This window comes from Columba livia, chromosome 1 (assembly GCF_036013475.1).
Source record: "Columba livia isolate bColLiv1 breed racing homer chromosome 1, bColLiv1.pat.W.v2, whole genome shotgun sequence".
Taxonomy (NCBI): domain Eukaryota; kingdom Metazoa; phylum Chordata; class Aves; order Columbiformes; family Columbidae; genus Columba; species Columba livia.
In genome coordinates, this window is record NC_088602.1 from 128,196,914 (window position 1) to 128,212,369 (window position 15,456).

A 15,456-nucleotide genomic window follows, 5' to 3' on the forward strand; every position below is an offset into this window, starting at 1 on the left:
CGCGCGCTTCCGCTCTCGCCGCCATTTTGGGCTCCGCGGGGCTGCCCCGTTTCCGTAGGCACTGGGAGGCGGAAGACGGGGCTCCGCCGGGCGTGCCGGAGGGACGCGGCCTTGCGGGGCGGCCAGGGCCGCTCCGCTGCTGGTTGTGGAGAGAAGGAGGCTCAGGGAGCGGCGCCGCTGGAGACCGGGGCTGCCTTGATCCGTCTCCTCTAGGGTAAATACCTGCTGCCCTCACCTCCGCGCCAGAAGAAAGGGGCTGGTGTTTTTGGGGGCTACAGAGATATCTCCTGGCTTCGGATAAGGTTGAACAGCCCGGATGGGCACTCCTGCTGAATAACCGGAGTGAGGAAGTGTTGTGAGGTTGTCACAGCGCTGTGGCTTTCCAGTCAGCGTGTAACTCGCCTGCGATGAACAGCTGCTGCCCTGTTACAGACAGAGACCGTCTCTTCTGCAAAGTCATTGTGGTACAGACTTAACATACCTAACACACCAAGAAACCAATGAAATTACATTAAAATTGGAACCACGCTGTTCTTTCTCCATCTTGCCAGACCCCTTTCATGACCACGCACCGCAAGTCGTTTCTAGGCGGGAGATCTCGCTGCGGAGCTCAGGAACCTGTTCTGGCCTGTCCTTCGCTCGCCATCGCACATGAGGTGCTGCGGTACTGTGCTAGGTCAAGAGGGCGAGGTCACACACACGATTACAAAGTGACTTAGACAATCTTATTTCTTGTGGTCCCTAAGAGTCTGCAACACTTGGGATTGTTGTTTCAAGAGGTGAGCGTTAATTTAGCATCCTCTGCCGTTCAGGAGGCACTGGGTTTGTTTGGCCGATGTTCTGTTTCATCTGCCTTTCTCCTGCCCGCTCTTTTTCCTGACTCAGTCATTGCTCAGGACTGGCTGTTGCTAGCTTCTGGCTATAAAAAATGACCAAACTTGTTGCTTCTCTTTCCTCCCAAAGATCTTCCAAAGCACCATGCCTTTATTTATATGGATATAATGGGATTAAGTCTTCCAGAAGCCTACAAAGCAAGACTGAGAGGCTCTTATAAAATGAATTGCAGCTGTTTGAACTATCAACCATCTTGCTGTTACACTATTGTTACTTTAGAGATCCACTGTGTTCTGAAGATGCAGTGTTTTCTAGTCCTACAGTCACTTAAGTTATTCATGTCATATTTTTAATTATTCAAAACATTTCCTATTCTTTTCAGTTTCCATGTGAAGCAGCTGGCTTCAGTTAGCGGAATGTTATTGTTAAGCCTCACTTTGGTTTTGAAGTACTTCAAAATTCTTGTATAAATTTCCCCACATTCCTAATTAAGAAGGATGTGGCTATTAAAAAAAAAAATCTCCTCCCTATACCCTGTCACAGTACTAAACCAGAATCCCCCAAATGCATCCTGCTTGGAGATACCAGGCTGAATGGAGCTGATGTTAAGAAACAGGCATTCTTAGACATCACCAGTTTGGTTAAGAGACCACCTGGGAATCCGATCTTGTCATCCAAGCCAAGGCTGGAGAGATGTGAAAATACTAGACCACTAAAATGGAAATACTAATACAAGCTCCCTCTGGCCTTGTTGCCACTGCTGATACAAAAAACAAGGAAATAAAGAGACACTTGCCTAAAATCTAAATGGTAAACCTCAGTAAAGTGTACAAATGTAACTTCACTAACTGCCACCATGAAGCTGGAAAACGAAGGGGAGGGGCAGTTTTGCCTGCCTGTGTGGTCTCATGGCAGCAGAAACTCTTCCAATCCAGCAAAAGCTAGTTTCCAAGCTCTGAGTCTAGAAGTTTGCTGTCTCTCTAATTTTGCTTTCTTTAGAAAGCTGAGGCACTGAGGTTCATGGAGAAGTGCATTGCCCAGGATTCCAGAAACACCCTCACCTGCAGATGGAGTGTTATCACAATACTTGTTTGGTGAGAGGCGTGATATTTTTTAGAGTAAACACTTCTGCAAGTGAAAGTTCTAGCATGGACACCGATGACTGTACAGGAAGATGCTTCCCCAGCTAGAACATGACTATTTACGTCTACCCCCCACACAGCCTCCTAAATTGACAAGCAGGTAACTATTGTATGCCAGTGGTTATCACACACCACCCCCCACCCCAGAGTTTCCTACTTCAATGACACCCTGGTAGACCAGTAAATACCTCCTGGTTAGATGAAGGACCCGACTGATAAGCAGGTGTACTGCCCAGGCCTACACAAAGCGAAGCTAAACGGCCTGCTGAAGTAGTCTAGAGCAGTGGTTCTCAACTTTTATTGATCTACAGATGTCTGTGTATTTCCCCTTGGAAATGTAAACACCTGCATTCCAAATTTAAGCCTCCAGCTTTTCAGTTACCTTACAGACCTCTCAGATGTTGTCCAAGGACCGCAGGGTGAAGGCCAGTGCATGAGAGGAATCCTTATGCATATCCCAGCAGGCAGCCTGCAGCTTCAGGGTCTTGTCTGGTTCCCTTTTTGCTGTAGAGGTACCACATTCAACATCCCTGGTTCAGAGGTCCCTGCTCTGCATTTCCTTCTCTTCAGGAGAAGACTAGATGTACTCACACTTCATGTTCACAAACATCAAACCATTGATCTGCAGCACATGCCCCCAAGGTGGTTAATCAGCTTCAAAAATGAAAGAAGATGCCAAAGGGCCCAGATTATAACTGTGTCCGCATTACAAAAACATATCCTAATTCAACAGCAAAACTAGGCATAGACTCTAGTTCTTTGGTGTCATGATTTCTTTTCTTGCAGTTTTTTTTTTTTTTTCCATTCATTACATAGACACTACATGAAATTGAAATGTTTGTTGGACCAAGTTACTACATCTCTCTAGTACTTTGGTGTTCTACTATACAGAAACAAGAAACCATGCACACAAATTTAATCTGTTGTACCTGAAATGACGAATGAACAGGTACCTATCTTGTAGTTAGGGAAACGTACAGAGCAATTTCATTCTATGTTCTGAAACTGCACTAGTAAACTTGGGCAGCTTTCGGGTACATTACCTGCTAAATATTAGAAAAAAATCCTAAACATGATATATATTCTTTAGTTGATATAAAGATGATAAAATAATCAATAAAAATATAGAAGACAGGCAGAATCTCATAATTATATTCTATATTAGGAAGAAGGTTGGATGATGTAGACAAATGGTGAAGTAATGAAATATTAGCTATTGCCAATGGGATTTAAGAAGATGTTTAATTCTAACCATTAAATAAAGCGTCCTAGAAGTTGCATAGCTAGAAACTCACAATCAATAATCTTAAAAGAATTATCTGGCGAGCAGATGGAAGTAATGGGCTTTCTTTTCCAAACAACTTTGGAGTTCTGAATGTGTTCCAGAAGACAAGCAAATACGTAGAAAGTCTCTGAAAAGTAACCGGGATCATCCAGGTTGCTGTAAGCCAGTTAACCTAACACTGATTTGGCAAAATTACAGTGTAATTGATATGGGTTGCACTCAGCTAAGAAAAGAAACATAATGCTATTTGTTTTAACATGAAGAACTACATATCCCTTTATGGCACTGTAAGCTGGTTGGCTCAAGATAACCATCTACGCCTGAAGTAGCAAGACTTAAAACTGAACACAATACAGCCTGGTCATTCATAAAGGAAGACGAAAGGCAATAAGTGGGTACTACATGATGGAGCCAAGCCTTAGTGTGAGATACCAAAACCAGCTCTATTTAATTTAGCTGTTTGGAAAGATGAGTCCAGTGACTTGATCATGGCCTGTAATTCACTACAAAGAAAAAGGACTTCTTATAGCAGAAGACCTTAATGTAATGAACAAAGGCATAACAAGACCCTACGGATTAAAGAAAAAAAGTATTAAAATAGAATGGCAGTTTTAATGGCAGTGATAACCAACAAGAAACTCTAATAAGGGACATGGTTGGTCAACCATAAGGCTTTAAATTATGAAAGTCTTCAATCTTTCTTGAAGATTTCAGCAATACTATCATTAGTCATGGCCAAGATTCAGTTACGGTTTGTGGGTGACTTCTAAATGGTTTCCAGCCTACATGATGTTTCCTTTTAAAGCAACAATAATTTGCAAAATCCAGTTAAGAACACAACTGGTTCAGTAAAGGACAAAAAGTGCTACCACCTTCCAGAAAAGATACAAGATGCAACCTAATACAGAACTCCAGAGTCATTGACAAGTCTTCTTGGGTACAGATGTACAGAAACAAACGGATTGGCATCACAAAAAAATGCAGGGTCAAAGAATTCAGGAGTGGAAGGACCATGGGATCTTGTTAGAGAATCTTCCACTCTTGTGAATGGGAATTAGATAATTGAACCATTGTTGGCTTGAGTGCACAAGGCTGAAAAGCTGCAGACTGACGAACCTGAGGCTTCATCTCAATAGGGAAGAATTTTCTATAGATGTTACATTTTGCATCTCACAGGTATCAACTATAGTTTTTAAAACACATGAAGCACCCTGAGTATGTTAAACAGCCTCAGGACTACAAAGAGGAAGACCTAATCCAAACTCAAATAAGTGACAAAGATAATGAAAGTAAGGTATCTTCACAATTATTTCTTCACCAGCAACAGGTCTCTGAGTAAACAGAGAAATAATAAATTCTCATTGGTGAGGAAACAAAAGAGACCTGGGATAAAGTGGCATTTCTGAAGCTCGATGGGAAAGTTCCTTAGTAAAAATCATGAGCTTCTTCCTCAGTGACAGTAAAAGCTACAATAGCAGCAGCAAACTGCACAAATACAAGCAAGAATACCTTTGAAATAACTGGTATCACAGGAATTGTACAGCCTTAAATCTACATGGATCCCCATGCTAGGTAACAGATTCCAAGAAAGGGAACGGTAGCAGACATTAGAAAACAACACATCAAACCAGTGACCAGGAAAGGCCATTTCAAGCATCTCAAACACATAAAATGAAAAACCACTGCAAGAAATTGCAACTTGGGAGACATTCCCCTGGGAATTCAACCAGTTGGCAAAACATCTTTCCAACTTTTAAAACTGTAGCTTTCTTAATACAAGAGGCTGCACCCAAAAGAAGTCAATTTTTCAGACTTCACGGTGTTGCATACAAGACAATAACTTGAGTGAAACTGGCAATTTTGCCCTCTTCACATGGAATATGGACATGCAAAGGAGAGCCACAAACAATAATAAACCTGTGCTGAGTCTGTGCTAATTTCAAAGGTGAGCAAAACAATAAACCCAACTGTCCACGAGAAAAAATAAATACGGTAGAAAAACGTGAATGAAACTGCTGTAAGAAAAAAATACTATGTGGCAAAAAAGCGCTCTAATTCCACAATCAAAAAAGAGGAAAACTTTTGGTAAAAGCTCATCCTGGGGTCAGTGAGAAAGTGTGTGGGCAAGAAGAAACAATTAAAAAAACCTCTGAAACATAACACACAGAAAAGGGGAAAGCCAGACAGTATAAATTAGACATTATATAACAAACTGGTAAGGAAAGCTTTGTGGCTAGCAAAACTACAGGAAAGGGATTTTGAATCTTTCATTCCTTTAAATAAAAAATAAAAAAAAGTAAACTTACTAATAGTACTGATCCATGCTAGATAAAAATGGTGAAAATGGTAGTGACACAGAACAGCGGATATCAGTCAAACACTTCCAGTTTCATATTCAGAAAGAAACAGGATGTGCTAGTCGTACGAAAATACCAACTTCTACCAGTACCTTAGTGTCAAAGTAGGAGATTAGACAACATCTAGTAGGGATGTGCATTTTTAAGTCAGGAAAGAAACAGGAGTCCTAAAAGAGTTCACTAACAAGCTCTCTAGCCCATTGATTCAGATTTTAATTAAACTTGGGATATTAGATAAATGCCTTAAGACATTCATGACAGTATTCCCAAAAGGCAAGTGAAATGACTCAATATCAAAATTATTGAAAAGTTGCTGAGATGAAGAATCAATGAATGAAAAATAAAACAAATAATCCCAAGATTTTATGAAATATAGATTTTGTAGAAAAAAGAAAAGAAAAAACCAACCTTAATTTCATTTTTAGATGACATAATTATAGATTTGGTTTAACGAAGGGGACTGCATAGGTGCAACATACTTGAATTTTTGTAAGGCATTGACCTAGCACCGTAAGTCAAAAAGGTTTACTGTACATAATCACATACTAAGAGGATTAAGACATGCCTAGCCTGCAAGTCTCAAAGCTAATAAAAAGCTGCACTGAATGATGCTTTTCAAGTTAGTGTAGGTCAGATGCAATATAGCATTTGCAACCTGGATCCAAAAGTAAAACATAACAACTGATACAGTTTGTGGGTGACAAAACTGAGAAAGTGATGAGTAACCTGGTCCACTAGTAAACCAGGTCCATTCACACCAACTGGATTTCAATACAGCCTCACGTTACATATCAAGGAAATAAGGACTCGGACCACACCTGTAAAAAGGGGGGAACACTATCACGGAAAGCTGAGACTTCAGATGGTCTTGGGGTCACACCAGACAAGCAGCTCATGTGAACTCCCGTGTAACGCTGAGAGAAAAGGGCAAATGCAATCCTCTGCAGACTTAAGGCAAAGGGCAGGGGACATTGTCCATGGCACCGGGGCTTGAACACTCAATTCCAAAATGAACACTTTTACAAGATACTGAAAAATTTGACGAGATGTAGAAAGAAGAGACAAGAATAATTCATGGGCTGGAAGAAATCCCTTACAGTGGAAGATTTAAGGAGTCCCATCTATTAACTTGTCAAAAAGTGGACTGAGAAGTGGTATTAGAGTGTTTAAATACCAGTCCAGGGGAAAAAGTCCCACAGTGCTCTAAGGCTCTCTGAATCAGCAGGATGGACATATCCAGAACTAGTAACTGGAAGCCAAAGCCAAACAGATCCAAAGAAGAAATTGGGCTTAAATATTTAAACAGTGAGAACACAAAGCCCTGGCAGCAGGATACCAATGGAAGGAATTCTCTGTCTCAGTGCCTCAAAATTGAGCCAATGCATTTTGTCAACACATACTTCAAATACACATTACTTCTTGGGGCTCAATACAGAATAAATGGGTTGAAATGTCACCTGTGAAATGCAGGAGTCAAATCAGACAGCTCTTCCAGCCTAACCTATGGATGTACAAAACACTCCAACCGTTTGCAGCCAACCCTGGTGACTAAACACAGAGGAAGAGGTTTCTGCCAGAGGCTCTAGAGGTGCAGAGGGCAGCAGGCAGAGTTCCTCGCTCTCCTTGTGCCCACCACAAGGCTGCCCGAAGGCAGGAACGTGCCACCCTCACGTCCACCCGCACAGCTGCCTGGGACTCAGGGCAGCAAGTTGCTCGTGCAGTGGTCTGGTGCAGGGGGAAGGAACACACGGCATGGGCAGGGTGCTCGCAGCAGCACCTTCAAGGAGCCTTTCACACCAATTTATTTCTATACAAGGTAGTTAAAAAAAAAAAAAAAAAGAAGCCCCTATTGTTTGTTCATACAGAAGTCTGTATGGGATTGCTATAGGCTTTGGGTGGGTGAATGATTTTAAATCCCAACAACACATGCTTTTTCCCTTGCCTTCTCATTCTCTTCCGAGTCAGCCTCCATTAGCCAAAGAAACTAACAAGTGACACACAAGACTAGTAGTCATGTGGACCATTTTAAAAAAATAGGGAAGGAGAATTGAAGACGAAGAGAAAGGGAAGAACAAACAAAGATTGAAAATAAAAATTCGCCAGGATAATGCGTTTTATAAACACAGAGATAGAAACAGTTACAGCAAGGACAGAGCGGGCCAGGGGTGGGGAATAGATATTTATATATATATATATATATATAAATTCAAGGGGCCTTCAGTTTATTCTCGTTGGCTCCCCCTTCTCATTAGATTGGTCTCTCTGCGGGGACTGGCATCCCCTTCTCTCCGCTGTCCACCTTTTAGGGATTCTCTCCCACGACCAGGGTCCAGAAGAGGCCACCACTGCCATGTGAGTCCAGCCCGCCTTGGCAAGAGGGAGCCAGGAGAGCGCTCTGAGGGGAGGCAAGCAGGAGAAGCTAGCCTTTCCCTGCCTCCTGCTGGCTCCTTGAAAAGACGGGTCTATTCCTCCTCCTCCTCCTTCCCTTTGGGAAACCGGGGGCAGGACAGGCGTGCGATAGTCAAAACTGCTGTTGTTCCGCCTTTCAGGAAAGGGAGTAGAGAGAAGGGCGATGATTATTTTGGCAGTCTCTTACCCTCCCTCCAGTTGCTTTTTGGTTTGTTGTTGATGCCTGCAGGCTTTTCTGAGGAGGTGGGGGGAAGCGGGAAGGAGAGGAGGAGGAGTACAAGCTGCTAGGACATCATCCATAATGGGCAGGAAGAGCAATGAGCAGGAACCCACATTCCTACAGGGCCTTGGCCATCGTGCTGCTCAGACAGCTGGGAGAGAGAGGCAGCAGCCAGTTCAGACAGACTCCTCTCTATTGCTCTCCACCAGGGGAGGAGAAAGAGTGCAATACTCCACTGCCCTCGGGCAGTGCAGGCACCTGTCCGGCCCAGGGAACATGCCTCACCTCTCCCTCCCCAGCACCAGTCTCACCTTCCACTGGGGAGAAGGAGGTTTCTCCCATCCAGTCCTTGGGGCAGGACGAGCGACCCCTCCTCCCTCTCATGAGCAGGAGGGACGGGAATGGGTATTTCTCTCTTAGACACTCAAGGAAATCCTCAAAGAACCCCATCCAGCTGTGAACCCTGCCACATCCTTCTGTGGCCTGCTGAAAACATGTGTCCGAGCCCCTGTACATACAAGGACCGTCTCTCCATCCCATCCACCATGCATGTCTCAACACGCACCCCCCTTTCATACGCATTCTACAGTGAGAGAGAAGGCAAAACAGGGGCCTTTCTTTGGGTTTGAAAGGAGGGGCTCTTGCATGAGGAAGTGATCCCAGCACAGGAAAGGGGCTCTTGCACAAGGAAGCATCCTCCTACCAGGCAGGCTGTTGCACAGAAGGAACACCCCCTTGAGACAGGCTGTTGTTCAAAGGGCTGCCATGAACAGGGTTACATGGCCAGAAGAGGCTGTTGCAGGAGGAGAGGCCAGAGACTGTTGCACAAGGAGGGGCCGCTGCACAAGCGGTGCCCCTGGGCGCAGGCTATGCACAAGAGGCTTTCTGCTCCCTGGGTTGAGGTCTCTCTAGGAGCTGGAGAGGTGCTCCACTTGGATGGTGCTGGTGCTGACAGTGAGGCAGATGTCCTTGTGATGCTCTGAAGTCTTGTAAGGAGTCAGGTCAAAGGAGCACTGGGGGGGAGGGTTGGGTTGGTTAGTGTCTCCAGAAGGGCCTCCTGCTGCCCCCCCACCCTGCGGCTGGAAGTGCTGCTGCTGCTGGGAGGCCTGGGCTTGCGCCTGAACCACTTGCTGCTGTGGGTCAGGGATGTTGTGTTTCCGCATGTGCTTCATCAGGTACGTCTCCTGCAACAGGAAGAATGGCGTGAGAGGAGGGGACAATGCAAATGCCAAAGCCAATGGGGAGGAACATGACAGCTCAGGGGGCTGCTCCCATGGGACCTGAAGGAGCTACTCTCTAAGAACTGTGTCCACTTATGCTACCCCCCAAGAACAGCAAACACTCACCGAGGTGTAGGCCCGGCTGCAGATGGAGCAGGTGTAGACCTTGGCGTGTTTCACTGTGTGCGTAGCCAGGTGTACCTCCAACGAGGCAGCATCCGTGTATGCGCGGTGGCAGTTGTGGCACTTGAAAGGTTTGTCTTTGTTGTGCTGCCGTCTGTGGGACTGGGAGGTGGCAGCGGGGTGGAGGAAAGAGAAAGCAAGCGCAGGGAAGGAAGCAAGTATTAATACTGGAGAAGACTTTCCCTCTGACACCCCTTTCAGCCAGGCCCCAAGCTCCCCAGGCCCCCATCTGCTGAAGGAGGTATGCTTGGTTCCTAGCACAGGGGCAGAGTTCTCCCTCCAGCCCATCCCACCTTCCCCACAGAAGCCCTTTTTTCTTAGGCTTCTGAAGAGCAGAGTCTCCTAACTCTCCACAACCCCCATCTTCTTAGTCTCCATGCAACTCAGATTTCTGTCTTAGCTTTTTCTTCTTCTCTCCTCTCCTCTTCTGCCTCACTATACATTTTCTCCCTGCATCTGTCACTGCCCTTCAGGGCAGGATCTGCTTCAAGTGCTTGTAGGCATTTACAGCTCTTTGCCCTTTGGGGCCCTAAAATTCCCCCCCTCCAGGATACTCCAACAGGTCACATCACCTCTGCTTTCCTAAATCCCTACTCTTATACCCTCCACTTCATTGTAAAAGAAACAAAATCAGATACCCAGATTTTATTCTGCGTGACATTTAGCAAATGTCTTGCCCCAGCTAAGTTAGAAAAGTCTGCAGAACAGATGGAAGGAACTTTACCAAAATCTTACTCCTTTCAAATCAAGTTTACAATTTTACATGATGCAATTATTTACGTGACTTCTTTGGGTCACTAGTGCCACAAAAAGCCAGGAATCACCCCCTGCCCAGGGCTTCAACAGCTTTCCTATGTTCCTTCACAAGTAGTCTCCCCTCCCACTTGATAGCCATGTTTGCCAATGCCACTGGAGAGGAGGACAAGCCCAGCCCCTTACCTGCAGGTTGGAAAGCTGGGTGAAAGCCTTTTCACACCCAGGGTGAGCGCATTTGTAGGGTCGGTCCCCGGTGTGGATACTGTTAAGGAGGAAGAGCACAAACGGGAGGCAGTGAACAGGCAGGCAGAGCAGACTGCCAGGGCCTGATGCTGCAATCAAATCTCACAGCCACTTAGGAGAGCAGGGAAGGGGATGTTGCCTCCAGATGCTGTTCTATGTGGACAAAGAGAGCTCTGCCCAGCTCCTGTGTCCAGCTAGAAGTTAGAGAAGACAGGTGGTCAGGCAGCTTTCAGAGAGTGACTAGGACTGAGGAGCAAGAGCCTATGAAAGCCTGACCAGCTCAGCATGTGGGCCACCTGAAAATGGGATGGGAAGGGGTCTGGAGGTCCAGGCTTCCTGCTCCAAGCTCAGGAGTCCCATATGACCAAGAGAAATCTGTTCCGCTTCCACAGCATCAAGAAAACAGCTCTGTTCCTTCTCAGGATAGGCACTCACACACTTTTCCTTCTACCTTGTCAGGCTGAGATCACCTACAGCACGCATCTGTCCCTGTCCCCCTGCAATGCCAGCAGAAGCTTCCACACACTCAGTCCAACCCCCGTGGTGCCAGGCTGGGATCCCCTATGGCCAATGCCTCTCTCTCTATCGCTCTCTCTCTCTGTGCCCCCCGCGGTGCAAGACCAAAGGATCCCCGGGGACAGCACGTGCCCACCTCAGCCCTGACGCGGTCAGTGTCTCCTGCGCAGCCTCCACTCCGTCCACTCTGGTGAGCCACCTCCTTCTGTGGGTGCAGCCGGCCGCATCCCCCGCCCGCCCCCCGCATGCTTGGCGCGCGTGCTCCACAGGGTGCATGCCGGCAGCGTGGGGGGGCCAGGGCCAGGCCCCCAGCCTCCTCTGGCCCTTACCGTGTGTGCTGCTGCAGGTGGGAGAGCTGGCGGAAGGCCTTCTGGCAGTAGCGGCAGGTGTAGGGCTTGGCCCCCGAGTGGATGCGGAGGTGCTGGGCCAGGTAGGATGTGTTGGCGAAGCTCTTGGAGCAGTGAGGACACTTGTGCGGCTTGACAATCGCCGTGTGGAGCTTGGAGTGGATCCTGCCGAAGAGGAGGAGGAGCAGCAGCAGTTGGACACGACCGCCATCTGGCTAGTGCTGATGGAATGAGGGCACAAAGGGGGTGGGACAGCACCACGCTATCTGCTACATGGAGGTAACTCCAAACAGGGCATGAGCTTGCTCAAGTCTCAAACCGTGCTCCCCTTGGATTCAAGAGACCATGGTCTGTCCGCACCGGGGGAGGATCCAGAGAGAGGAACTATAGAGTTTGGACTGAGGGGCATTGGCAGAGCTGTGTGTGGGAAGCCCACGGCTGAAATAGCAGGGGGGGCTGCAAGCCCGGACTGAGACGTTTGGCAGAACTACGCTGGGGTGACGGGGAACAGTCCTCCTACGCCCACTCTACTCTCACTCTGACACAACCAGCCCTACCTTCTGTCAGAAAGCATCACTCCATCGCAGACACCCTTAGGGTGAGCAACACTAACCCCTGTGCACACCCAGCCCCTTCACAGCAAAGTGACAAGTCTCAACGTGTCGGATACCACCACTGCCAGCTTGTCGTCTACGAGACCTGACCAGCCTGCGGAAAACAGCAAGGTCTCCCCAGGCAGTCGCTCACCAAGGGTGCTGACAGCATGCTGGGATGACGGCAACATGCAGCGCGGAGGGCCCCCAGCCTCCGCTGGCCCTTACCGTGTGTGCTGCTGCAGGTGGGAGAGCTGGCGGAAGGCCTTCTGGCAGTAGCTGCACGTGTAGGGCTTGGCCCCTGAGTGGATGCGAATGTGCTGGGCCAGGTAGGAGCTGTTGGCGAAGCTCTTGGAGCAGTGAGGACACTTGTGTGGCTTTGTCTCCGTGTGGGACTTGGAGTGGATCTGCATCTCCGACTTGGAGTAGAAGGTCAGCGAACACATCCGGCACCTGGGACCGGGGCGAGGGGAAGAGACAGTGTCACACGAGGGGGACAAGCCCCAAGAGGTATCATCTCTAACTGGATGTGGTCTTCCACAGTGAGTGAAGAAGGGATGTTTTCTCACTATGTGGTTCTAGGGAGGTTTTACCTGGGACATTGTGCTTGGCTGCGAGTACTCGAGTCCCAGGGGGACAAACTTAAGCTAGACACTGGCAGAAGAGACCAAAGGAGACCTTGCAGCCAGACAAGTAAAGGTCTTAGAAGAATCAAAGATGTTAATTTATTAGGCTTACAGGGGAGACAGGGCAGCACTTTGGAAATTTTCCAACAGCAATCTGAAGGAGACAGGAATAATTCTAATAATTCCCAGACAAAAACCACTTTGTTCATCTATGATTTATTTCAGTCAAAAAAATGCTGGAAAACCTGGAAGTCCCAGGTTAAGGTTCATCTTCATAATAAAAGTTAAATCCATGTGCTGCAAAGTCTGCAAAAGCAGTTATGACCAAACCTATTTAACTCTACTCCCATTTTTGCAGAAAGCACTTGAGCACGTAGAATACAAAATGCTGAAAATAACAGCAGTGCTGCTTTCCTAGTGGGCCTCACCAAGATATTATGGATATCAAATGTGATATTTCACTGGTCTAATGGGCTTCCATCTTTTCCACCTTATATATGTGATGCAAAATGTTTTATCTATGAGTTTGGACCTATCTGTTCCCATAATGTTCAGAAACATACTTGGTAACAGACAGACTCTTCAAACAGGAAGAAGCAGTTGGCATCTATCTGCTACGGTTGCTGTTGTTAAAAACTGTTCCTCCATCGTGACACCAGGCTGTTAAGAGAAGCTTGCACTGTTATACAATTCAAGATGGTAAAAGCTTTTGTGGTTGAAAATTTGACAGAGAGGGGCTGTTTTTATTTTCAAATGTGTGCCAGCCAAGGGGCAGAGTTAAGGTTTCTCTGACTTAGTTTTTTCCATTTGCAGACTTTTCAATTAAATAAAACAGAATTTGCACTGAGAGAAAAAATGCCACCCAGAAGAAGACTGGCCAACATGAATTCAACTTTCATACTAGGTAGACTTACGTTTTTGTCTGGGAATTTCCTTAAGTTTTACAAGTGTTTACAAAACCGCTCAGTGACATAAGTCTCTGCAGTGCCACAGAGAGCTGATCCTGCTCTTCCCCATATCCATGTCCTCCCAGGAGGATACTTCATTACATCTACTATTGTGACTCTTGACAATGGAGCCAGAAGCTTTATGAAGTGTGCAGCCTGATTAGCGTATGTAATGTTGGCAATATTTATCCAGCACCTACCTTAACTTCCACAAGTTCTTCCAAGCCACAGCTTGATTTTAAGCCATTTAACTGGCAGCAATGCCTCCCCAGCAAGCACTACACCACACACCTTCCGTAACATTTTTTTCTTCTCCATCACTGTTCTTTCACATTCATTATTATCTCTAACAGTTGTTCCCACGTTTCTTACCTTAATCTTTCTCTTAGTCCACTTTAATTGCAAGCCCTAACAGAACACGTAAGCTAAACACATCCTTACATAAATCCCCCCTCACACACACAACATTCCCTTCTGGTACCAACTAACAGAAGCTATATGGTCACTTACCCCTAGGTCTATTAGAGATATGAGGAGTAAAAGGGAACATCAGTCATATTTTTTTTAAAGTAGCTCTTGGTTTATAAACCAAATTATCTCCAAACACTTGTGCAGTTTGTTCTAGATTTTCTGACATGTTTAAAGCTAGACTTGAATACACAATATGCATTTTGCAGTTATCAAGTCACACTTACAGGACGAGGATTATATCCATTAAAGCAGCAACACTAGAAAGAACTTTGAGGTGAATATTGAACTGAAAAATATCTCTGAGTTGCTAAGTCCAGTGCCCTGCTAATACAAGCAATTATGGCACAATGCCATGCGTGACTTTTATCAAGCTTCTTCTCAGCAAATGCTTACGTCCATTACTCTCAGTTAAACTGTTCCACAGTATCAGTCCTCTTATAAGGAACCATTCAACTGAGAACAAGCTCCTGGTGTGATGCTGTGCTAATACGGCTAACAAAAAAAAGGGGAATAACAGGTATCATTTTTTTGTAAACAGGAATGGTGTGACTATTCTTGCAACAGCGTGTCTAACTCTGAAGTCCACGTAATCAACAATCATTGAAAAACGCAGTCAAGTTCAGCGAGCTTAAAGAATGACAGCATATGGAAAATTGGCTTCACAGTAAAGATTTGCTGAGTCCACTCTATTTAGGTTTGGAGAAGACCTTAAAAGACAGCTTGGTCAATACCCATATAAATCTATGTAGGGAGAAAAATATCAATTACTAGGGGCTTGTTTTACAAGCAAAGAAAGGTGTAATGAAAAATAATAATTGACAGTAGAAATGCAAAAAAAATATAAGAGGAAATATTCTCATCATTGGAAAGAACTTAATGCATCTTAGGAACAACGCTTGGAGGCCATAATACGGTCTCAATCACTTGGCCCTTACAATCAGTATTTTGAAAATCCAACTACCTTTCTGAAAGTAATACCTTTCTAAAAGCTTTGCTCTTGTTTAAACACAATGGTGGGCACCAATCTCTTCTGTGCCATGCACATGACTATATTTTAAGCAGTCTATTCTGTTTTGAAAAATTCATGAACTTTACTATGTCATCAAGTCTAAGTGGTCCCATGCATTAAATACGTACTGCCAAAAAGCCATCTACTTTATTTTCCATAACTCCCCCCCGCAACTTTCCTTTGCTTGTTTGCTTTGTCAGGTATCTGCCTTCAGGTCAGAAATTCCCTAGAATAAACTTTAATGAAGAGAAACAGACTGAACATCCTTTTCCTTTCCAAAATAAAGTTATAAAGAAGG

General features: G+C 45.6%; 1 protein-coding gene and 1 long non-coding RNA gene across 27 annotated transcripts in view; one reads left to right on the forward strand and one right to left on the reverse strand.

Annotated features, from left to right (window-relative positions):
- The first annotated feature begins 1 nt into the window (after position 1).
- Positions 2 to 1,642, forward strand: LOC135578316 (uncharacterized). Its single transcript, XR_010469811.1, has 2 exons — positions 2 to 214; positions 303 to 1,642. It is a non-coding gene; the product is annotated as an uncharacterized LOC135578316 (long non-coding RNA).
- Positions 1,643 to 1,953: 311 nt separating this feature from the next.
- The window catches only part of ZNF384 (zinc finger protein 384), a 28,757-nt gene continuing 15,254 nt past the window's right edge, over positions 1,954 to 15,456 (reverse strand). For 20 of the 26 annotated variants that reach the window (XM_065050002.1, XM_065050007.1, XM_065049997.1 and 17 more), the window contains 5 exons: positions 12,334 to 12,558; positions 11,495 to 11,677; positions 10,590 to 10,668; positions 9,594 to 9,752; positions 1,954 to 9,431 (listed from right to left, as the gene is read on the reverse strand). In XM_065050002.1, coding sequence (XP_064906074.1) covers positions 9,156 to 9,431; positions 9,594 to 9,752; positions 10,590 to 10,668; positions 11,495 to 11,677; positions 12,334 to 12,558 — 922 coding nt within the window. In that variant the 3' untranslated portion in view covers positions 1,954 to 9,155. The remainder of the gene's footprint in view (positions 9,432 to 9,593; positions 9,753 to 10,589; positions 10,669 to 11,494; positions 11,678 to 12,333; positions 12,559 to 15,456) is intronic. The other 6 variants (XM_065050019.1, XM_065050020.1, XM_065050022.1 and 3 more) reach the window with 1 other exon arrangement.